The sequence below is a fragment of the Tubulanus polymorphus genome, chromosome 11 (genome assembly GCF_964204645.1).
Source record: "Tubulanus polymorphus chromosome 11, tnTubPoly1.2, whole genome shotgun sequence".
Taxonomy (NCBI): Eukaryota; Metazoa; Nemertea; class Palaeonemertea; order Tubulaniformes; family Tubulanidae; genus Tubulanus; species Tubulanus polymorphus.
Window position 1 is genome coordinate 13,943,429 of NC_134035.1, and position 24,952 is coordinate 13,968,380.

Genomic DNA, 24,952 nt, shown 5'->3' on the forward strand with positions numbered 1-24,952 from the left:
AGTACGGGCCAAATAGAGATTCTGGCTGGGTTTAATCACGTGACCTAGGGTTAGGGTAAGTACGGGCCAACCAGAGATTTTGATCATTCAATGATCACGTGGCTATGTTCTTGGTACTCTGTGATCTGGTGATGGTCCAATCAAATAGCCTAAATGACAATCAGAGAGCGCGCTATTCACGTGTGTAGAGTGTTTATGTAACCCTTATTAGATAATAAAATGTCTTCAAAACGTTATTTAACTCGCCGTCAAATCACTGCTCAACAAACAACGGTAATTATTTTGTGGAAGAATCGACAAACGAACTGAGATTTCGCTTTGGAATTATCAGTTACATTGAGATTAAGCAGGGCCTCTGTCTCTCTCTGACACAAAAGTTTTCGACAGTCAGTAGATTTGTTAGCCGCTCGGTCGGTCGCCGATGACTTCGTATAGGCCTAGCCCTATATGTGAAATGTGATTTTCTCAGATTTCTTGCGTTAACTGCCAATTTTTGTAGTGAGTCCAACTTCAAACTCGGGCCCTTCTTTCTATGGGACAAGGCTTTAATCTAAGTTGATTTGTTAACCTACATGCCAGGTGACTGACAGAGACCTCTTTCTCTCTGTGCTGAAATTAATTGTGATACTCAATAAATTTCTAGGAAGTTGAAAATGAAATGAAAGTAGAAGTAAGAAGAAGTTTACGACGACTCAGATCGCGGCCGCGTAGTGAGGAGCGACGTACAACAATTAGAAACACGGCAGAACGACAGACTAAACGTGAACAGACGACACGGAAAAAGAGGAAACGGAACGATGATGATGATGTCGATGATGAAGAAGAGGACAATGAGATTCCAGTATCTAAGAGACCTATTACTCAACTACACAGTAATAAACGGCTTGTTAAGGTTTGTAGCCCGTAAACACTTCCTCCAGCCCCATTTCCTCTCACCCCCTCCCTCTCTCACTCCCCCTCTCTTCCCCTCCAGTCCCACCACCTCTCCCCCTCCCGCCCCTCTCACTCCCCCTCTCCCTCCATCTTATAAAAGTAATAACTGATCTATATTTCAGCCACAAGAGAAACATAGTAAAGAGGAAAAAACTTCAAATGTAAACAGTTCAAGTGAATCTGAATCAGACTCTGATTCTGATTCAGAGGTAAGTAGCGACCAAGTGCGCAGGATCTCAACTGCAGCAGCCAGCCCCCTCGACCCAGTTTCACAAAAAAGTTAAACTCAAATTTTTGGTGTAATTGCCATTATTGGTGACTTCATATTTTCAATGAGGACAACAATTCAAACTTTACCGTTTTAGGCTTAAACTTTTTCTTGAAACTTTAACAGGTCCCAGGGGTATGGTAGTATCACGATAGCAGGAACCCGGCCACCCAGTATAGTATAACATTGATGAAGTGTATGTTTAAACTGTAGGTTGATGATGGAATCTCAGAATATGAGAAAATAAGAATCTCAAACATGAAAGAAAATGCTGCATTTCTATTAAACTCGGGATTTTCAGAGGTTAGTAACTGTTTTCACCAGCAGGGGGCGCATCTTCAAAGTGTGGGTGCCAAACAGTAGCCAAACAGCCATTGAAATTGAGATGCAGTAATTGATAGGGCAAATTCATTAGAAGGTCAGGGACCGGGGCGTTATAGGGTCAGGATCCAGGTATTATAGTGTCACTCACTGGTCAGGACCCGTTATAAGATTCTGAAATCTTTCTATTTCAGGCAAAAGATTTATTCATGAAATCAGTGATTGACAAGAAACCCAAAATAGCCAGGCCGCGACCAAAACCGTAAATAAATTCATCCATTCCCTGAAATGCAGATTCATTGATTAGACACGTCACATTGTGTGGCGGTAAAATTGATTGTTATATTTTACAGTAGGAAGGAAGTTTTACCTCTGAGACAAAGGAGTCAGAGATTACAGAATAAAGATCCAGATGGCGCTCAAACCATCACGTTCAGTGAACCAGTAGTTGAGTCTATGGTAAGTGAATCAATCTCCCGGGAAGGCAAGGTGGCGTTGCAGTTGGACACCAATTGTCAGTGTTTCTGATGATGTTTGATTGTTTCGTTGTAGCCAAGGAAACCATCCGGTAAATTGAATATACGCGACAATTTAGACGATGATTTGAACAAAGAGGAATTTCTGGAGCGACTTCAAACGGTGACGAAATCTGAAACTTCTCAAACAATTCCTCAAGAGACACAGAGGTAAATATGAGAATTCATCTGATTGGTTTCAATGGGATTTTAAATCAATTTAAACCAATCAGATTCACTGACACATACCGCACTTAATCATGTATTATTGAATCTGATTGGTTTATCTATTGTATCTAGTTTGTATCATTGAATCTGATTGGTTTATCCATTGTATCATTGAATCTGATTGGTTTATTAATCTCTGTGTTTTTAGTTTGATTCCTGCTCTGAAGAGAATGAATCTGAAAGATGTCGTTAAAACGATTCCGAATCGTGTTTTCTCATTAGCGATTCACCCGAGTGAAGACAATATTCTCGTCGCCGCCGGTGATAAATGGGGTCAAATCGGATTGTTGAATTTCGTAAGTTCATTCACAATGCGTCGGTATGAAAAAAATGTCCTCTTCATAAGAAACGGTCCTCACTGAGGATATCTTATAATTCAATCAGGGAATTTGTAGTCAAGGATCGGGGGAATATCGGGCGACTTGAGCTTGCTCTGATCTGATATCGGGAATCAGTAGCTGATAATAATGTTTACGTTGTCACTTGTAGGATGAATCTGATAGAAGCAAACATATCGTAGATAGTTATGAAACTCACATACGACCAGTGAATTGTTTACGGTTTACAATGGATCGTTTGTATTCGTGTAGCTACGATGGAAGTTTACGTAGCTGTGATTTAAAAACTGCAGTTTCTGACGAGGTAAGAACGGAAGGAAACCCTCCTGCGGCAATATTTATTAAACCTTGATAAAGAGATGTCTTGTATCCAGGACCCGGTTCTAGGTGTTCTCTGTTTAAATCAGTTCATTTTCCTAGTATTTTTTAAACCCAAAACATCAAATAAACCTCAAAACTGTGTAACATGAAATGTATGTAAGAAATACTGATTATGATGATTATGTTTATCTCTGATGTTTATCTCTGATGTTTATCTCTGATGTTTATCTCTGATGTTTATCTCTGTTGTAGCTGTATAGAACGTCTGATGACGACGAAGAACGCTGTATTTCGTTTGATTTCTACGATCAACAAACGACTGTGATTGTTGCGCTAAGCGACGGTCAGATAGTCGGTGTTGATAGACGAGCTCCTGCTGATGGTAACCGGGCGGAGTTTAGTTATCAGCTTCACGATCGAGTTATTAAATCAATCAGCGTTCATCCTGTAGACACTCATTATATATCTACTTGTACAAATAACGGGTAAATTTATTTATTTATTATTCATCAAATAACTCAATTCAGTTCCACAGTTCTCTGATTCAGTGTCCTGGACTCAGTTCCACAGTTCTGGACTCAGTTCCACAGTTCTCTGATTCAGTGTCCTGGACTCAGTTCTACAGTTCTGGACTCAGTTCCACAGTTCTCTGATTCAGTGTCCTGGACTCAGTTCCACAGTTCTGGACCCAGTTCCACAGTTCTGGATTCAGTTCCACAGTTCTGTACTCAGTTCCGCAATTTCCTGGTTCAGTTCCACAATTCTGTACCTAGTTCCACAGTTCTGGAGTCAGTTCCACAGTTCTGGACTCAGTTCCACAATTTCTTGGTTCAGTTCCACAGTTCTGGACCACAATTCTTTGGTTCAGTTCTCTGGTTGTGTTTGACTATATTAGACTTCATAAAATCAGTTCATTTTCAATCATTTATTTGTGAGAGAAATGTTAGTAAAATCCGTTGCTGAGATATTTATCTTGTTGATGCTGATAGATGTGTATATTTTGTAGGATTGTTTCGTTGTGGGATCTTCGTAAAATTAACAAAAAGAAACCGAAAAGTATCGAGAATTTGATGCACGTTAAATCGTTGAATTCAGTCGGGTTTTCCCCAGTTACCGGTAATAAACTTGTTACTGTTTCTATGGATGATCGAATACGTGTGTTTAATACAACTGTTTTATCACATGTTTCTCAACAACCACAAACTATCATCAAGTAAGTTGTGCGTTTAAACTATAACACAACCTGTCACAATCTGCGTGCTCTCTCAGCCTGCAGTCTACAGCCTGCATCTCCACAGCCTGCAGTCTACAGCCTGCACCTCCTCAGCCTTCAGTCTGCACCCAACAATCACTGATTGTTGATACATGTAGCCTACTAAATCATCATAACTTTTCCAATTTTTGATCGTCCACTTTTAAAATGAACTTCACCTGAGGCATTCTTCATGTTCTTTCAGTTGATTTATATATATTTCAGACATGATTGTCACGTAGGTCGATGGTTGACCGGTTTCCGAGCGTCCTGGCACCCTGCCAGCGATGATGTGTTTGTGATGGGTTCTATGAATCGACCGCGAGAGGTAAGAAAAACTCATTAATCTGATAATTATTTTACCGGTGTGAACTGATAACTGATTAGACCACCTGTGATACATGACGATACAATTCCTATTTTACTGATTCAATTCAACAATGAACTGAATTCTTGTTTCCAATATTTCAGATCGTGCTGTACAGTTCTCACACCGGTGAAATTCTACATCGATATCGAGATTCAGAATTGGCTTCGGTGAATTCCCTAAACGTGTTTCATCCAACTAGAAATATTTTAATCGGAGGAAATTCTAGCGGACGAATTCACGTGTTTACGTAGAGACAGACGTCTCTGTTAATCTAAGCAATATCAAAATCAGGGATTCAATTTATTCTTTTTAACTGCATTTGCAATTTCTATATCCAGTGAGCATTTAAGTATCAAATTAGAGGTAATTTGTAGGTTATGTACGCATTATGTACTGATTTCTACTCTCACAGCTACTGTTAGTGTACATGTACTGTAATGAAGACTTCTGGTCTTTTCATTAGTCCTATATTTTATTCTGTTCTGTTGCACAATATAAATCTATTTGTTACATTGTAAATAATGTAGTTATCTCTTCAGTCAGAAATTCTTTTACAATTCGCTTATTTGTATTATGGAAATAAGATCTTATATCTATGATTGTGTGTTAATGCTTCTGATGTGTTGGTTTTCAATGTTGGTCACATATAATTCAACAGATAAAGTCAGCGAGAGTACATTTTACAGGAAACACCACATTTCTAAGATTGGAAAACAAAAACGACATTTGTGATGCTCAAAAAGGACCATTTTGCTGCCAATCTTTCAACAACCAGTTGAGGATTAGGTGACGGTTTTGTTAAACCCAATAGACCGGGACATCCGTATCAGGTTTTTACAGATATTAGTTCTGGCATTCCGATAGATGGCAATTATGAGATGAGCCGTTCACGGAAGGACTACTCTTAAAAGATCTTCAATAATGATTCCTCTGAACTAGTTTTTAGTGAGATTTGCCTAGTCTGAACAGACTCATGAGTATAGGCAGCACCCGACAATGTCAGGATGATTTGCGAATAGAAATTCTGTGCATCTTTCGGAATTTATTATTTTTCATCTAGCCTAGCAGATTTATAATTTATTAGAAGGTATAATCAGTGCTGCCGCATCCCGCAGTCTCTCACTGTTCGGTCCCGCCGCTTCCATTGAATCAACATAAATATATTTGAATTGGTGCCAACCCTGGCAACTGACGAAACATTGCTCCACAACGTATTCCAAATGTCGCAAAGAGCAAAAACGCCCTATCATTTCTAAAAGCTGTAACCGTATTTAGAGATGGCAGCACCTTACGGTAAAAATTTGACGAACTATTTACAGCAAACAACCGCTTGATTATTCCCAATAGCGGGCCGAGACTAAAATATACAAAATAAAGAAATAAATTAACTCGATTATTAATTCTAAATTGAAACGGAATTGATCGTATTCAACCCGGGGTGGCCAAACGTTTAAAATGAGGGAATATATTGAGAAACAACAATTCACTATCGGTACTCGTTTTATCAATTTATTTTCTATTCAATTGCTAATAAATCATTTACAGAATTATTGAAATACTAAAGAGACTATTTTTCTAAAACTCAGGAGATATTTGCGTCGGCGTTTCCTCAGAAGCTAGAGAGAGGGAGATGGACGTGTCACCGAGGCATGCCAGAGCTATGAGTTGTTTGCTCATAGTGTTGTTCAGTCACTAGTTTAAGAACAGTCATTAATTCGTCTGCTATCTCTGATGAATATTTATCCTGTGGATAATGACCTCCCTCCGTAAACGCTAAACATTTCCTGTATTTTCCCCCAGTGCTGACGATGCTGCTGCTGCTGCTGCTGTCAACTGTGTCGTTCATATCAGCAGAGATTTCATCTGAAACAATGTAATACATTTAAACAGATTTGAATTGACGGCTGCACACCCTCAGCCTGTAGTCCACCCACCCTCAGCCTGTAGCCCGCACACCCTCAGCCTGTAGTCCACCCACCCTCAGCCTGTAGCCCGCACACCCTCAGCCTGTAGTCCGCACACCCTCAGCCTGTAGCCCGCATACCCTCAGCCCGCACACCCTCAGCCTGTAGTCCACCCACCCTCAGCCTGAAGCCCGCACACCCTCAGCCTGTAGTCCGCACACCCTCAGCCTGTAGCCTGCACACCCTCAGCCTGTAGTCCACACACCCTCAGCCTGTAGCCTGCACACCCTCAGCCTAGAGCCTGCACACCCTCAGCCTGTAGCCTGCACACCCTCAGCCTGTAGTCCACCCACCCTCAGCCTGTAGCCTGCACACCCTCAGCCTGAAGCCTGCACACCCTCAGCCTGTAGCCTGCACACCCTCAGCCTGTAGTCTGCACACCCTCAGCCTGTAGTCCACCCACCCTCAGCCTGTAGCCTGCACACCCTCAGCCTGTAGTCCACCCACCCTCAGCCTGTAGCCCGCACACCCTCAGCCTGTAGTCCGCACACCCTCAGCCTGTAGCCTGCACACCCTCAGCCTGTAGTCCACCCACCCTCAGCCTGTAGCCTGCACACCATCAGCCTGTAGCCTGCACACCCTCAGCCTGAAGCCTGCACACCCTCAGCCTGAAGCCAGCAGACCCTCAGCCTGAAGCCCGCACACCCTCCAGACAAACACCATCTGATAAATAAAGTGTGTTTGATCTGATTTTCCAAGCAAACAGATAAAACATCTCTTCTGTCTGTAGGAGTCAGGCAAATAGAACGTATAAATCATTGTGAAATGAAGGATGCTCGGGGTTGAGAAAACTATCAAGTGAAGACGAACAGTTCTTATAAGGTTGACAGTAATTTGACAGGGCAGGCTATTGCAGATAGTCTGAGGCGCAGATAGTCTTAGGGGCAAACAGTGTGAGGCGCAGACAGTGTGAGGGGCAGACAGTCTGAGGCGCAGACAGTGTGAGGGGCAAACAGTCTGAGGGGCAAACAGTGTGAGGCAGATTCCTGGCTCTGATTTCAGGGATAGAAATATTTTATTTACCTCGTTGAATGATAGTCGCTTTACGATCGTAGACTCGAGTTTTTGATTGCGTTAAACCGACGTTGTTAAGAGTTTGTTGAATTTGTTCAGCTTCCGAATAGGGATCGTTTAAACTATAAACGGCTAATACTGGATGAGATAGAATTTCCATTGAATAATAGTACGCTCGAACCTAGCAGAGAAAATATACATTAATGATGAATGTTTCTAGAAATTACTGCTCATCCCAGGAAAGTGATGTCGATAAAAACAAGTTAAAATGATTTCACAAACATTTTGAACGATTAAAAATTATTTGAGTTACATTTGACAAGGCGGCCACTTTTTATATAATTCACTTTTCCCTTCTGTCTGTTCCCTGACATGGATATTGTTTTCAATGAATTAATCTGCTGAGAATTCAATCAAGCCGTCAAACTTGTAACCAATGATAGAAACTGTTTGACTCTATGTGCGATCAAACATCTGCCTGATTTTAAGCTTTTTTAAAGCAAAAATTCCCTAATTCATATTTTCCAGGCAAGCAGCGCCACCTTGTTGATGTAGATGAACCAAGATTGTACTTACATTATTGAATACAACAGCGGCTAAAGTACGCAGAGCCTGACCCCACATTGTTCTATCTGTACTCCGTAAAGCCATCACTGGACATTCATATTCTATATACTGCGAAACAAATGGTCTGAATTTTGGCGTATCCCACCACGAAGACAGACGCATCAACTTCTGCTGTTCACCAAAATGTCTGTTAAATCAAACACACAACAGAAATAACAAATCCAGATTTCACTAAGTCGTAATTTATGCAAATTTCAGGGTTAGATCCACAGCAGGGGCGAGACTTTTACAAGTCCATCCGATTTTATCTTCTTGAGTCCCCTTTTTCATTTTGTCAACATAAATAAATAATTGATGCTTTCAGTGCAGAAGTGCCCCTTAATATTGCTTTTTGGACATCGAAGTGCCTTTTGGGATGTGGAAAAAGTAGCCTCTGGATCTGCTTCTGAAATATGGCTGATTTTCCAATATAAGGCCTTTAGCACACAGAAACAAGTGGATAATTAGGTACTTACTGCGGTAGACTGATAGGTAATGGAGAGATCAGAGTGAGACTTTTAAACAGTTCCTCTTGAGGCGTGGCTAACATCAGATTCATAGCTATCACTGACGCCGTGCCCTGCCCTACTATCATATCAAAACTATAAAATAATGAAAAAATCTCTTGAACTATGAGATAAACAGGTTTATTTCCCCCCTCAACCCGCTGAGCACCACTCAGGATATTCATTAGGGGGTTCCCCTCAACCCGCTGAGCTCCACTCAGGATATTCATTAGGGGGTTCCCCTCAACCCGCTGAGCTCCACTCAGGATATTCATTAGGGGGTTCCCCTCAACCCGCTGAGCTCCACTCAGGATATTCATTAGGGGGTTCCCCTCAACCCGCTAAGCTCCACTCAGGATATTCATTAAGGGGTTCCCCTCAACCCGCTGAGCACCACACAGGATATTCATTAGGGGGTTCCCCTCAACCCGCTGAGCACCACACAGGATATTCATTAGGGGGTTCCCCTCAACCCGCTGAGCACCACACAGGATATTCATTAGGGGGTTCCCCTCAACCCGCTGAGCTCCACTCAGGATATTCATTAGGGGGTTCCCCTCACCCTGCTGAGCTCCACCCATCATATTTTTACTTAGTAAGTTTATTTTCCCTGATTCAGGGGTAGTGAAGTCAGTAGCTCAGTGAGATAAGGCGTGATGCTAATGCATCCACTATCAGTGCCGAGTGACAAATGGGTTCGAGTCCTGCCGGCTGTGAACAGTGTGCGGGCAACACAAAGTCACAAAGTCCGCCGTCCCGTCGTGAGGTTAAATGAATAATCCAATAGGGGTTAGTCTTGGGAAGATCCAAACAAGAAGCATTGACTCTGCGTCTGGCTATTGAACCTGAATTGATGAGATCAGCGACTGATGGTTTATGTTTCTCAGAATCATTACCTGTTTTTACGTTTCATGTTTATCGCCGACAGGAAATCGATCACAAATTGAGTTTTTTCCTCCGTCGTTTGTCCGAATACATCTTCATCATCGGAGCTCGGTAACGCTGACCTAGTTACACCAAACCCTACAATCATAATACAACTCTAATCATCGGAGCTCGGTAACACTGACCTAGTTACACCAAACCCTACAATCATAATACAACTCTAATCATCGGAGCTCGGTAACGCTGACCTAGTTACACCAAACCCTACAATCATAATACAACTCTAATCATCGGAGCTCGGTAACGCTGACCTAGTTACACCGAACCCTACAATCATAATACAACTCTAATCATCGGAGCTCGGTAACGCTGACCTAGTTACACCGAACCCTACAATCATAATACAACTCTAATCATCGGAGCTCGGTAACACTGACCTAGTTACACCAAACCCTACAATCATAATACAACTCTAATCATCGGAGCTCGGTAACACTGACCTAGTTACACCAAACCCTACAATCATAATACAACTCTAATCATCGGAGCTCGGTAACGCTGACCTAGTTACACCAAACCCTACAATCATAATACAACTCTAATCATCGGAGCTCGGTAACACTGACCTAGTTACACCAAACCCTACAATCATAATACAACTCTAATCATCGGAGCTCGGTAACGCTGACCTAGTTACACCAAACCCTACAATCATAATACAACTCTAATCATCGGAGCTCGGTAACGCTGACCTAGTTACACCAAACCCTACAATCATAATACAACTCTAATCATCGGAGCTCGGTAACGCTGACCTAGTTACACCAAACCCTACAATCATAATACAACTCTAATCATCGGAGCTCGGTAACGCTGACCTAGTTACACCAAACCCTACAATCATAATACAACTCTAATCATCGGAGCTCGGTAACGCTGACCTAGTTACACCGAACCCTACAATCATAATACAACTCTAATCATCGGAGCTCGGTAACGCTGACCTAGTTACACCGAACCCTACAATCATAATACAACTCTAATCATCGGAGCTCGGTAACACTGACCTAGTTACACCAAACCCTACAATCATAATACAACTCTAATCATCGGAGCTCGGTAACGCTGACCTAGTTACACCAAACCCTACAATCATAATACAACTCTAATCATCGGAGCTCGGTAACGCTGACCTAGTTACACCAAACCCTACAATCATAATACAACTCTAATCATCGGAGCTCGGTAACGCTGACCTAGTTACACCAAACCCTACAATCATAATACAACTCTAATCATCGGAGCTCGGTAACGCTGACCTAGTTACACCGAACCCTACAATCATAATACAACTCTAATCATCGGAGCTCGGTAACGCTGACCTAGTTACACCGAACCCTACAATCATAATACAACTCTAATCATCGGAGCTCGGTAACGCTGACCTAGTTACACCAAACCCTACAATCATAATACAACTCTAATCATCGGAGCTCGGTAACGCTGACCTAGTTACACCAAACCCTACAATCATAATACAACTCTAATCATCGGAGCTCGGTAACGCTGACCTAGTTACACCAAACCCTACAATCATAATACAACTCTAATCATCGGAGCTCGGTAACGCTGACCTAGTTACACCAAACCCTACAATCATAATACAACTCTAATCATTGATTTACCCATCCTTGCTTGCCAGGGTTTGACACACGCCAACACAAACCCTGGCCGCCGAGTTAAACCTAATATGACACCAACAATGATGACAATAGTATCCTAGCAACACCAAATACAGTGGAGCAAACCTGACCTGGAAAGTTGACGGCAATAACTCGAACTCCTCGGTCGACGAGCGGAGATATCAGAGGTAGGAAATCTCTATGGGAACCGGGAGTTCCGTGTAACAATAGAACAGTCGGCCCGTAGTGAACGGTACCCAGGGGTTTAGTATCGATGTAACCGACGCTGAATTTCATTCCGTCTAATTTCTCCAGCCACAATGAATCACATGTATCGACTAATGCGTATTGAATCGGCCAATCACGGCACTCCGGTGCCTGTCCGATCTCTATCTTTACACTCCGTTCAACCGCGACGGGTTCAGACGACGACTTCCAGAATTTACTGAAAAATCCTCCACCGAAATGTCTACTGCAGAGCAGCGCCCGACTGCTGTTAGGGCACAGACCGGGCGCGCCCCAGGGCAGCGACCCCCCTCCGACTGGAAATGTCTTGTAAGTTTTCTGTAGTGATTTTCGACATAAAAATCGAGTTGTTCTGGATAAATATTGGGCCATTATTGGTTTTGAATTGTCTCCTCGAGTAGTTTTTACAACATCAGTTGATTTATTAACGTTTTATTCCGTGTATCGCGTTCCGGGGCATCTTCTTCAATGAACACCAATTCAATTCAATTTGACCGGCTCGTGCTGCCGCCTAGCGGCATCCGCATTAAACCGTGACGACGTTTCTCGGCTATACTTAGCACGACTGTGGATCCAAAATGGCGTCTTATTCTCGGTTCACTTCAAAATAATGAGAATTTTGATACGAAATGTGAGTTTTGAGGCGAATAGAAAAGTGTAACAGCAGCGAAATACACAGCACTAGATACCTGCAGTAGTTCACACCAGTTATAGTAAAATAGTTTATTGTAAAATACTGATTTATTACTATTTATTACAGATTCATTTTCATCCCTCGCAGAAGATTTGTTTGTTCCTCTCTCTCTCCAGTCTCCTGCTGACTCTGCTGACTCAAGAAGAATAAGATTCAAACGTTGACTCATCATCAAAGATTCCTCTATTTCATTCACTGCTGCTGCTGCTGCTGGTTGAAAAGATGAAGTGTTCAACATTTAGATGCGCTATCGCTTGTTTTATAACATTCAATGTTATATTCTGGGTAAGTATCAGTATCAGTCAGTGTTGTTAGTTTACCTTTCAGTTCCCTGCAGCAGCAGCAGTTACAGTATGATGATGTTGTTTTTATGATTGTAGCTGATGGGCTGTGGTTTAGTAACTATGGGTATATATCTACACGTCAATAAAGGCCCGTATATGAGCGCCCTAGCGCCCGGGTTTAACTATCTCAGCGCCTCCACTATCATTCTCACTGCTGGTCTATTCAGTTTAATTATTGGATTCGTCGCTTGTTGTGGAGTTTTAGCAGACAGTAAATGTATGATGATGACAGTAAGTGAAACCTCTATATTTACCTCTTACTCCCTAACCTCCCTTACCTCTTACTCCCTAACCTCCTCACCTCTTACTCCCTAACCTCTTACTCCCTTACCTCTTACTCCCTCACCTCTTACTCTCTGACCTCCCTCACCTCTTACTCCCTGACCTCCCACACCTTACTCCCTGACCTCTAACCTCCCACGCCTTACTCCCTGACCTCTAACCTCTGACCTGCCATACCTCTTACTCCCTGACCTCTGACCTGCCATACCTCTTACTCCCTGACCTCTGACCTGCCATACCTCTTACTCCCTGACCTCTGACCTGCCATACCTCTTACTCCCTGACCTCTGACCTGCCATACCTCTTACTCCCTGACCTCTGACCTGCCATACCTCTTACTCCCTGACCTCTGACCTGCCATACCTCTTACTCCCTGACCTCTGACCTGCCATACCTCTTACTCCCTGACCTCTGACCTGCCATACCTCTTACTTCCTAACCTCTAATCTCCTGCACCTCTGACATCTGACCTCCCACACCTCTTACTCTCTGACCTCCCACACCTCTTACTCCCTGACCTCTAACCTCTGACCTGCCATACCTCTTACTCCCTGACCTCTGACCTGCCATACCTCTTACTCCCTAACCTCTTACTCTCTGACCTCCCTCACCTCTTACTCCTTGACCTCCCACACCTCTTACTCCCTGACCTCTGACCTGCCATACCTCTTACTCCCTAACCTCTTACTCTCTGACCTCCCTCACCTCTTACTCTCTGACCTCCCACACCTCTTACTCCCTGACCTCTGACTTGCCATACCTCTTACTCCCTCACCTCGTATCTCCTGCAGCTCTTACTCTCTGACCTCCCACACCTCTTACACTCTGACCTCCCACACCTCTGACTCCCTGACATCTAACCTCTCTCCTCTGACCTGACCTGCGACACCTGAACACCATCTCCAATCTGATGTTAAGGACCTCCTCTCAAGCCTCATCTCCCTCTCTCCGAAATTCACTAATAGTTTGAATATATTTAGAACTGATATGATTGAATATATTTGTTTTGTATTTCAGTATTTTCTGATCGTTTCTATTTGTATCATATTGGAAGTAATTTCTGGAGTTTTGGGCTTTGTTTACAGATATCAGGTCAGTTAAACTACATTTCACACGATGTTTTATCATCAATGTTGACAATTAACTGTAAATCTTTCAAATCAAGTTGATTTCTGATTACTAATTACTGACTGTTTACTGATAACTGATTACTAATAACTGACTGTTTACTGATAACTGATTACTAATTACTGACTGATTACTGATTTTTCAGATTGAGAATTTAGTGAGTAAAGAACTAAAGTACAGCATACACACAATCTACCCGGCAGATCGACACAATGATTACAATGGATTACGAGGAATGTGGACTGATATTCAAACATCGGTAATTCATGCACGCCATCTATCTCTCTACTACCCTATACGCAATCTTTTGTTTATACTCTCAACAGTCGATCGGTCGGTTGTTTGATCTCTGGTTGAAATGGTTTAATTAATTAATGTATTACAGTTGAAATGGTTTAATTATTGTATTACAGTTGAAATGGTTTAATTATTGTATTACAGTTGAAATGGTTTAATTAATGTATTACAGTTGAAATGGTTTAATTATTGTATTACAGTTGAAATGGTTTAATTATTGTATTACAGTTGAAATGGTTTAATTATTGTATTACAGTTGAAATGGTTTAATTAATGTATTACAGTTGAAATGGTTTAATTATTGTATTACAGTTGAAATGGTTTAATTAATGTATTACAGTTGAAATGGTTTAATTAATGTATTACAGTTGAAATGGTTTAATTAATGTATTACAGTTGAAATGGTTTAATTATTGTATTACAGTTGAAATGGTTTCATTAATGTATTACAGTTGAAATGGTTTAATTATTGTATTACAGTTGAAATGTTGTGGTGTGAAGTCATATAAAGACTGGTATAATATAAACGCATGGCCCGGTAAGAAATTCGTACCTGATTCATGTTGTACATACGATCATTTAAACAAAGGATGCGGTCGCAATGGAGACAGCAGAGATTGGTATAAAAAGGTATAAAATCACTCGAATTTCACATTCACGGCTCTTACAAAACATGTTTCAATAAATCTATGTTTGATTTCAGCCTTGTTTGGATGAGATTGTCTACTGGGTTTCTAAACATCTCTATATTATTGGATTATTGAGTGTCACCTTTTTATCGGTGCAGGTAAGAATTCTCTACTCTCGTCCTCCGGGTCTAGTGTTTATACAGAATGAAACTATTGCATTGAGTTTCCCGATTATTGTTCAATAATTGATTCCCCAGCGCTCTGTTATCGCTATGACGATCACTTGCCAGGGTTGGTGTTTATTTTATATTTCAGTTAGTGGGTGTTTCCATCTCGCTCATTTTGTATTTCCATTATAAACGCAAACGAAGGAATCGTAGGAGGTAAGGTGGTCGAGGAGGAGCTGGTCAAACAGGGCAATCATCTCCAGGAAACAGGTCGATTAATACCAGAAAACAGGTCGATTAATTTTTGGAAACAGGTCGATCAGTTCTAGGAACAGGTCGATTAATTCCAGGAAACAGGTCAAGCATTTAGTGCTTACACCTCCGGAAGAGACTTTTGAAATTAAGGGGATTAAAATCTCTGAAATTGTGACATTTTTTGCGATGGTGAAATTAATGATTGTTAAGTATTGTTTGTTGTTTCAATTCTGTTTGACGAGTTGTGAACTCATGAATGTGAGTTATAAACTCATGAATATGAGTTATAAACTCATGAATGTGAGTTATAAACTCATGATTATGAGTTGTAAACTCATGAATATTGTGTAAATTCTCTCTGATCTCATATAGCACACACATACAGTGAGATAGACTACTGTTCAACTTTTTCTGACCATAAATATGAAATATTTCACATCTTAGTTGGACAAATATTCATAGAACGCAGTTTACTGTATGTAGTGTAAACCTCACATGCCACTGTACGTGCTCAGTTTACTGTCTGTAGTGTAAACCTCACATGCCACTGTATGTGCTGCAGTGAATTTATGTAAATTCTTCGTTGCTCAAATTAATCTGAAAATTCATTAATCAAAACCTGTAATAGCTTAAAATAGTTAATAGCAGTGTATAACTAATAATACGTGTTTAGAATTAGTTAATTATTTAACTATTGTGTAGTTATTTCACAGGCAACTCTACTACACTGTGGATCCTTCCACATGTGGCAAGTGACGATCCACTAGGTGTCGCTAGTAGTAAGTCAATCTCCAGTTGGAGAATTTATTGCGGTCACATATTTTACGTTAGTCAGATTGTTATATACACTATTTTTAGCTGATTAATTATTCTCAGGGTGACGGAAAAAACAACAACAAACGGCATTTACTGAATATAAACATTCTTTACAATTTACATTGTATATGTAACTATAGTTACAACGTAGCTACTTCTATCCATCGCGCATTAACTACTTTATATACAATGTATTTTATATTTAAACATATTTTTATACTTTATTTATGATAATACTATACACGATGTCGATGGAGGTGTGATTTATTGCTATATTTGTAATAATGTTCTCTGCTTTTATCTCGTAAAATCTCAAGCATTTCGTTTCTCGTATTTACACCCATTCCATCTCGATTTCTGAAACATTGATAAAAACATCTTATCTCCGAAATTCTTTGATATTTTTTCCGATTTTTTTAATCGTCTGATTACGATATATTTTTATTGTTCTTCACGCGTAGAAATTTCTTTGTGTTTGTTTTAATTGTGCAATAAAAATATAAACTGAATGTATTAAAAAATAAACAATAAGTTTCTAGTGTTATTTTACTCCGAGAGAGGGCGCCACGGGTGTTTGTATTCTTCATTGATGATTTCTCGCCGAAGGAACAAAGTGGAATTAGCTATGACTATGTTTTTTTGATGAAAAAATTATCATTTGGAAAATGTCTATGAATTCATTCTGTTTTTAATAACTAATTAGTTGGAAACAAAAGTTTTTGCTAAACGATTATGTTACCTAAGATATGGAAATATTACTAAGAATTCATTACGGATCTGTAAGCATTATGGTTCATTAGAATTAGGCGCTTACAGTGGTCCTAATTGTACGTTAAGGAATAATAAGGAAATTTAAATTCCGGCGCTGAAAATACACAACTATTTTAGTTCACAGAAATTCCGCTAACGTAATTCATAGGGGCAGCACTATACGGTTGAGATCTAACCCAGCCTCGCCATTTTACTGTGGCATGCGAGTAATATAGATAATTTTCAAGTTAAATTTCATTCATTACACAATATTTGTTTGCTTTGAATAGATGATTTTGACAACGACCAATCTTTATTGGAGGAGAACTTGCTTATGAAGTCAAATTTTAACCCATTTCTGATCGAACTCTTTGCTTAGCGGAATGTACTACCGTACGGTAATGCGGCACATTCGCATGCCATAGGAAGCAATCAGAGCAAATTAAATTTTATTGTTCATGATAAGATAAAAACCCACTATTTACAAATTAAAAGAAATCTAAAATCGAGAATTTATTAATTGAAACAAATCTAAAATATAAGAACACAACGTTTCGATCATCGTCAGGTGTGACGCACTTTCCTCGGATCTCAGCAAATGAATTACACTTGTCAGACACGTTTCTCCCAGAATTCAGTTGATTGTCACGTGCTTTGGCTTTTCAGCGGCGGATCCAGGGGGTGCACAGGGGGCACGTGCACCCCCCCTTAAGTCCTCGCTGATTTTTTTTTTCGTGAGAACGAAGACAAGCTTGTGAAAAATCCCTGAAAATGCGTAAACTGATGTCGTTGTTCACAATGACCAGAACACTATTTTACGGCAGTCTTACATCATCATGTCGTTTCATACTCTAATCGTGCGCAGAACGCGTCTCCACGCATCTAATTTAAAAACTTTTACCCTAGACCCCCTACTTGGATTTGTGCACCCCCCACCCCATGGAATCCTGGATCCGCCGCTGCTTTTTATCATTTTGATCAAATACTGACCAAAAGTGACTCGTGAATTCAGTGCCTTTGAAAATATTTTTTCTAAAAAAAGGAACAACCGGCCCCGGGTCTGAAAAGTCCAGCGTGGGCGCATTACGCCCAGGTGGAGTTAAATATGATACTTTTTGAATCGGTCCTGGAAGTCTTCATTCGATTTTTCTCTGAAACTTGGTTTGTCGTAGTGTGGGGAACAGGGGTTTGATTGCCTCCAGCCGTTCCAGCTGCCGGTCACTTGCCAGGAATGGACTAAACCATGATAAGAGCCGGAGGGGCACTTAAGAGCCGTGATAATTGATCTACTGCCTTTTACCTGAAGCCAGAGTTTTTCCACACACTGTTGCCTATATGGATCATGGATGAAGTTAATTTGTAAATATGGCAGATATCCAAGAAGGATAATTACCAGTAGCAGCCCTTCCAGAATCCTCGCTTGCCAGGGTTTGATTTCCTCCAGCCTTTTTTGCTGTCGGTCACTTGCTTCGCACGATATTAACATTGTCTTCACGAGATAGCGCCGCAGAATAGAGAATGGTCATTCGATTGTTTGAATGATAACTCCAAGGTTTATGACGGGTCAGTTCAGTGGATTGACCAGTCAGCTGCAAAAAAATCGGATGAAATATCCTCAGCAGCAACACCTTATCGGCCCAAAAATAATCACAATACTAAACCGTAACCCTAGCTCCACAGTAACCCTAACCCAAGGATAATCGTAACCCTAACCATAGGTCGACAATAAACCCAAACCCTAGCAGGACTCGAACCCCGGACCAGCAGCATGCCAGCCCAGCATACTCCCCACTAGACCATAGACCAGTAGTGATTGAATGAGTTTAAAAGTTTGTCCGGTCAGTGTGGTGACCCGTAGTGACCAGTCAGGTGTGGTGACTGGTGACCAATCAGGCGTGGTGACTGTTGGCCAGTCAGGTATTGTGACTCACTTATAGCTTCCGCTATGATTTTGTTATTTATCAAAGTTGTCACGTTATTTGTAAAACGCGAACATAAAGAAGCAATGAGCATCATTCACAGATAAATAACTTGTTTTATATAAAGTGGGAAATTCCGCTCGGAGATAAACTAGAGATGTAAATATGTACAGAGCACACACAGGATCACTGAGTGTGATGATAATACATTCATGTTTAAATGTAAATATGATATGTTTGTGTATGATATTGATAGCTCTCGGGTGGGTTACCCCTGGGTCAGCGCGCCGTTCAGTCTCATATACCTTACAGTCTCCTCGTCACGATGGATGGATTCTTATCATCGATAGAATTCGGCTTTCATAATTCTGAGGTAAAAATCATCACTTAAACTAAAAGTTACTAATTCTTGAATGTTCAATACTTGTTATACAGGACCCTGAAGATCCATGAAGTTCCATGAGATTCCACGAGGTTCCACGAGGTTCCACGAGGTTCCACGAGGTCCCATGAGGTTCCACGAGGTTCCATGAGATTCCACGAGGTTCCACGAGGTTCCACGAGGTTCCACGAGATTCCACGAGGTTCCACGAGGTTCCACGAGTTCTCGTTTGAACCTTAAAAATCAGATCATTTCCAATGTTTTAATTCTGGAGTTGAAATGTCACACTGAACTGTGGTAGCCTAGCTACTGGGCCCAGAACTGTGAAACTAGATCCACCTAATCTAGAGATCTGTGGATCGAGGTTTTGAACTGTGTTACTGAGTCCTGTTTTAGTTTTAACGATCTATTTTCATTTTTCCATTTTTCGGCCACTAAAACAGAAAACTGTACTTGAAGAAACGAGCAGTTTGCTGATGACAACTAGCAGTAAGTGTAACCCTTCGGTCGACCAGTTCACAATGAAACTAAATTCACATATCTAAATGAGCAGAAACGATCAAGTCTTATGTTAGATTTTGTTAGATTGGTCTTATTGATTGTTCTATGTTGCTAGGCAATGATTGCAGTAACACAGCTAAAAAACATCGAATCAAAGTGAAAACCGTGACACGTGACAAACAGCGACTGATTCCTGATTGGTTTAAACTGGAAATAAAACCGTTTTTACGATCGACAGTTTTACTGGTGAGTATGTATGCGTCCCTCCCCCCCTCCGTCAGGGGGGGGGGGGTGCAAATCGATTTTCTTCAAAACACGCACAAAACTTGCTATTTTTATGAAAGTTTAAAAAATGATGTATTCACTAAACTCTAAACGATTACGATTAAAATGACTAAGACTCGTCTTAACCGCCTTCAAATCATAATAAATATAGCCGCAAAGCAGCGATAACGGAATTTCTACTACAGTCCAGTGGTGTGTATTCCAGCCTCACGGGCACTTAGCAGGTGAATCCTAAATAGAATAATAACGTATTCAAATTATAATAAATTAACATAAATTATGTATTGTTTTGTAGGTGATGTATAGTGTAATGATGTACGGATTGATACCTATAAGTATCGCATTCTGCGGACATTTAGGAGTGATCGATTTAGGATCAGTATCACTCGCTTGTATGGTATTAAATGTATGCGGATTAGGAATAGCGGCCGGACTGACTACCGGCTGTGAGACGCTCTTTTCGCAGGTAAAGTCTCCAGTACTCGGAACCCGATTCATTATAAATTCTATATATTATAACGTTATTCAGTGTGTTGTGTATATTTTGTAGGCTTACGGTAACGATAAACCAGTTAAACTCGACTCGTTATTACAAAGAGCTTTACTCATCATATTGATCACGTGTTTCCCTGTATGGGCGATTCATCTAAACATCTCCAATATTTTACAGTTATTCGGTCAAGATACAGAAATCGCCAGGTAGAGATTGCATACATTGCCAGGGCGAGTTCAGGACGGGTCCAGGGGTCTAACCCAAATTATAATAATTTCGTTAGATTTCTGGATCCGCCTCGTGCTTTTTGATAAGGAATCATTCTGGTTGTTCCTTTTAGACAGGAAAAATACCATTTCTAGAATTTATAGACAGAATTATTGCGCCTTTGAGTTACAGAAAATACCCTCAGATTTTTCGCAGACAATATTTTAGTCTATGAATTAAAAAAATGAAATACTCCAAATTGTGACAATCACGTGGACTAGATCCGTGGACATTTACTTGAAATATATTTACGTGTTATTGATGGCTTTGATGTTGTTTTTTTTAACAGTGCGGCTGGTCAATATGTTCTGATGTTTGCCCCGGGGATTTTGGTAAGTACAAAATCATAAAAACGAATGATGAATCCATCATATTCCATTTCCATCGATATCACTATTTGTTCTAGACTAACTTGTAAGCAACTGGACCCAAGCATAAAATTCACCCAAAATTCTTCTTCAAGAAACAAACAGCTGAAACATGAGCGAACAAACCGTGTTTGTATTTGAATCAGTTTATATCTGTTTATTGTAGGCAAATTTTATATTTCAAGTTTTAGGGAAATATTTACAGAATCAGGTAAACAATTAAACAGCAAACATTCGACTTGAATCGTATATCTTATATCTACAATCCTAAATCTGATATTGTATATTTATAGAATGTATTGTTACCGTTAGTTATAATCAGTTTATTCGGAAACTTGTTTAATATCGTCTGTCATTACGTCGCGCTAAAACTACTACATCTCGGTACCAGGTCAGTCAATCAGCTGATTATATCTTAATATTCATATTTATACAGATATATATCTCATAGATTACATGTTTTTTGTAATTTCAGCGGTTCAGCTCTATCGATGGTCGCCAGTCACGTGATTATGTTGATAAGTGTCACGTGTTACATGATTTGTAACGGTAAAATTCGCTCATCTTGGACAGGTAACTACAGGCGCCACCTAGTGGCCGGTCACACTGTTCTAGCCATTGTTATTCTGATTGGTTCTAGTATATCTCGATACAGGCTGGTCACGTGATTGTCTGATAGATTGGTGTGAGTTTTTGAGATTCTCGTTGCCAAGCGTCATCACGATATTCCTAGAGTTTTTCTGTTTGGAAATTGGATTGATATTAGCAGGTAATAAATCACGGTTTATACAATATCCTCTATTTTAGGAATTTAAGTGAAATTAATCTGTATTTTGAGAAAATTTTGAATTTTTTTTTTGTAAGGAATTCTAAGTGAAGTTGACCTTGCTGCTCAAACCATTATGCAACAGACCAGTTCTTTGTGTTACATGGTAGGTTTTATTCTCAACTCGCGGTGGTACTCTAATCAAGCCCCCAAATTAGTTTCTCCGCTAATTCATTGATCTTTATTCGACCATCGTTTTGTGAAACGGGACCCCGTGTAGCTAAGCGAGGTTGTGTATATATATATATATATATATATATATATATATAGGTATCGACAGGTATAGGAGTATCGTGTAGTATTCGAGTTGGTCAGAAACTAGGTAACGATCAACCTACTGCAGCATTGAGACAAACCAAAATCACACTCGCCGTTTTATGTAAGTTCTAAGTTGTTGATATCGATATCTCAAATCAATAATCTTATTGAATTTGATAGTTTGATCGGTTTGATATTTTCAGGGACTACGTCTATCGCTATTTCTGCGCTGATTCTGGCATTCCGTGAATTCATCCCGGAAATCTATTCAGATAACCAGTAGGTATCAACACACAGATTTGTGAGATATTGATATTGATATATCATGCCAAATGAGACAAGTTTGATATATTTTCAGATCTGTTTTGGAATTATCGAGGAATCTGATTCCACAGTTAGCTGTTTTACAGCTTCTACAGGCGAACGCTGTGAGTCTCTTCTATTCATCCTCCCCCGGCAGGGATTCGAACCTGATGGCATCGAGATTGCCACGGCACGAAACCCTGCCATAATCGACCGTGTGCGCAGATACATGCGCAGTTCAGATGATGTGATTTTTAGCCAATCAGAAATCCCGTTTTATTTTAGCCCGGGTTTTCCCATTTATAGTTCTTCCTTGAAATTTGCCTCAACGATTATACAACGAGCAATCTGATTGGTGCCGCCAGTTTTCGTTCGGAAAGCTGCGCATGTACCTGCGCACCCGGTCTACTGATGCAGGGGTTCGTGCCGTGGCTGAGTGTAGCGATGCCATCAGGTTCGAGTCCCTGCAGAGGGAGGATGCTTCTATTGTACTGAATGCAAGGTTAAAATTAGATTCAAATTCTGCTGTTACTTTATTCATTTCTATTAAGTTTCAAATCAAACATTAAATCTTTTTCATTTATTTATTTTTCACTTGGAAATATGTACAGTACACATAAAAACCCATTTTGCTGCTTTGCGGCTATATTTATTTATCTGTTTTATACTGTGGATACGTGGTGTATAAACAGCGACCAATGTGCCGCAAACCCTGTTTTCGCTGCTTTGCGGCTATATTTGTTTATCTCTATAACGTTCATTCAGAATGTGTGTAACAGTATTCTACGCGGTTGTGGACGTCAACACGTGGGAACCCTCGTTCTATTTATAGGCTATTACGTCATCGGTCTACCGATCGGGATTCCCTGTATGTTACTGACCAATCTGCGAACTTCAGGTCAGTAGTGACGTCACTCACTGGGTGATATAGAAACCAATTTATGTTTAACACATATTAAATTGTTTGTTTTGCAGGATTTCTACTTGGTTTAAACTGCGGGGCTTTTTTCAATAGTTTAACATTGTTTACAATAGTGAATAGAACAGATTGGACACAACAGGCTCATCAGGTACTGATACACAGCGCTAGGGGGCGTTGAATCCAGTTCTACTGTCATGAGTTCATTTTCAATGATAACTCTCACTCGAGTCGGTTTGGACTTTGGACCCAGTTGACTCAACGTTGAGTGAGTTAACCTCGACGGACCCAGTCTTTTGAAACTGTGTCTAGGACTGTGGAACTGGGTCCAGGACTGTGGAACTGGGTCCAGGACTGTGACAATGGGCCCAAGATAGTGGAACTGGGTCCAGGTCTGAGACAATGGGCCCAAGATAGTGGAACCGGGTCCAGGCTGGTTCGTGACCGGATAAGTAACTGTATTTAATATTGTATATTCCTCTAGGCGCAGATGAGACTTGGAAATTTGCACCTAGAATCTGAAGAAACGACTCCTGTATTTCAATATAAGATCAGTAAGTGCTAAAACTGGATTCCGTTTCATCCAGCCAGTCCTGATTTTACCTTTGGATTGACTCGTTTTTTCAGTTGCGCCATCTGGCGGATCGTCGTCCGCGTGTAACGACAGAAACTGGAGCCGGATTGTTGCGCAGAAATTTTCGCTGGTTCTTATTTCTGTGCTGATATTCGTGGTCGGCGTCACATTAAGAACGATCTATTCGGACGAAGACCCCACAATCATTATATATACATTAAACTCCACCCATAGATTTTGAATGACAGGTTCGCCCATTCTGGTGATTCGCTTAGATATCGATTGTATGCAAATGTAAATATCAAATAAATCATTATCAACAAAAAATCCAAGTTGTTTTATGTAGCTTTTCATCGTAGAGTAAAGAAAGTCTGTATGTGACATGTGGAAATCTAAAACTCACTGTTGAAATTAAACCACTTGAAGATCGGGTACTAAAATCTTGTTCGAAATTTCATATTAACATTCCAAGATTCCGAAGAATACCGCACCACGCGTTCAGACCTAGGCATCATTTAGAAAAATCAGAGACTGAGCGAGATTTGGAAAAATTAAATACATGTTTCTTTTTAACCTATTTGAATAGCGTGAAATGTCAATGTATTATGTATATACGACAGACGATACGATGGAAACGTTCACTTTCTAATCCCTATTGTACTAATATTATAAAATCGATAAACCGGTAAATGAAGATGATATGTAAATAAAACGAATCTTATTTCAATATGGATATTCACAGACCCGCAATCGCACGCGACACTTAAACTGGTCTTAACTGTTCTAAGTTAGGTTTAATATTCCATATTCGAATATAACGTCCCCAACAACTTACAAACTTCTAAATCAACGAGTGAACTTGATTATAAATTCAAAAATAACATAATCTCTTGCTATATGATTAAGTGTTAATGATTCGCCATTTATTACATAACTGATTTTTCCACTGGATGAATGTGATTGTGTATGTGATTGTGTGGTTGTAACAATGTGTATATGATTGTGTGATTGTAACAGTGTGTTGAGGTGACCCTCGGGCACCTTCG

General features: G+C 40.4%; 5 protein-coding genes across 5 annotated transcripts; 4 read left to right on the forward strand and 1 right to left on the reverse strand.

Moving 5' to 3' along the window:
• The first annotated feature begins 141 nt into the window (after positions 1-141).
• Positions 142-5,074, forward strand: LOC141913055 (WD repeat-containing protein 76-like). Its single transcript, XM_074804494.1, has 13 exons — positions 142-273; positions 644-892; positions 1,056-1,142; positions 1,415-1,504; positions 1,717-1,784; positions 1,876-1,981; positions 2,075-2,208; positions 2,414-2,561; positions 2,755-2,907; positions 3,177-3,409; positions 3,931-4,137; positions 4,402-4,504; positions 4,648-5,074. The coding sequence occupies exons 1-13, from the start codon at positions 220-222 to the stop codon at positions 4,795-4,797; spliced, it is 1,782 nt and encodes a 593-aa protein (XP_074660595.1). The 5' UTR covers positions 142-219; the 3' UTR covers positions 4,798-5,074.
• A 972-nt stretch (positions 5,075-6,046) lies between these two features.
• Positions 6,047-11,933, reverse strand: LOC141912954 (uncharacterized). The gene is made up of 6 exons (XM_074804391.1): positions 11,335-11,933; positions 9,533-9,659; positions 8,607-8,732; positions 8,101-8,278; positions 7,534-7,705; positions 6,047-6,409 (listed from the first exon to the last, which is right to left on the reverse strand). The coding sequence occupies exons 1-6, from the start codon at positions 11,819-11,821 to the stop codon at positions 6,186-6,188; spliced, it is 1,314 nt and encodes a 437-aa protein (XP_074660492.1). The 5' UTR covers positions 11,822-11,933; the 3' UTR covers positions 6,047-6,185.
• A 78-nt stretch (positions 11,934-12,011) lies between these two features.
• Positions 12,012-16,516, forward strand: LOC141912841 (tetraspanin-9-like). The gene is made up of 8 exons (XM_074804254.1): positions 12,012-12,080; positions 12,210-12,428; positions 12,524-12,718; positions 13,787-13,861; positions 14,043-14,156; positions 14,675-14,824; positions 14,898-14,981; positions 15,139-16,516. The coding sequence occupies exons 2-8, from the start codon at positions 12,366-12,368 to the stop codon at positions 15,208-15,210; spliced, it is 753 nt and encodes a 250-aa protein (XP_074660355.1). The 5' UTR covers positions 12,012-12,080; positions 12,210-12,365; the 3' UTR covers positions 15,211-16,516.
• Positions 16,517-19,041: 2,525 nt separating this feature from the next.
• Positions 19,042-20,214, forward strand: LOC141913238 (uncharacterized). Its single transcript, XM_074804706.1, has 5 exons — positions 19,042-19,103; positions 19,556-19,601; positions 19,729-19,859; positions 20,050-20,122; positions 20,194-20,214. Exons 1-5 carry the CDS (start codon positions 19,056-19,058, stop codon positions 20,202-20,204), a joined length of 309 nt encoding a protein of 102 aa, XP_074660807.1. The 5' UTR covers positions 19,042-19,055; the 3' UTR covers positions 20,205-20,214.
• On the forward strand, positions 20,212-24,195 carry LOC141913385 (multidrug and toxin extrusion protein 1-like). The gene is made up of 13 exons (XM_074804891.1): positions 20,212-20,364; positions 20,449-20,597; positions 20,948-20,990; positions 21,193-21,237; positions 21,320-21,417; positions 21,502-21,599; positions 21,682-21,795; positions 22,314-22,389; positions 22,469-22,538; positions 23,179-23,311; positions 23,389-23,483; positions 23,817-23,886; positions 23,960-24,195. Exons 1-13 carry the CDS (start codon positions 20,212-20,214, stop codon positions 24,145-24,147), a joined length of 1,332 nt encoding a protein of 443 aa, XP_074660992.1. The 3' UTR covers positions 24,148-24,195.
• Positions 24,196-24,952: the final 757 nt, after the last annotated feature.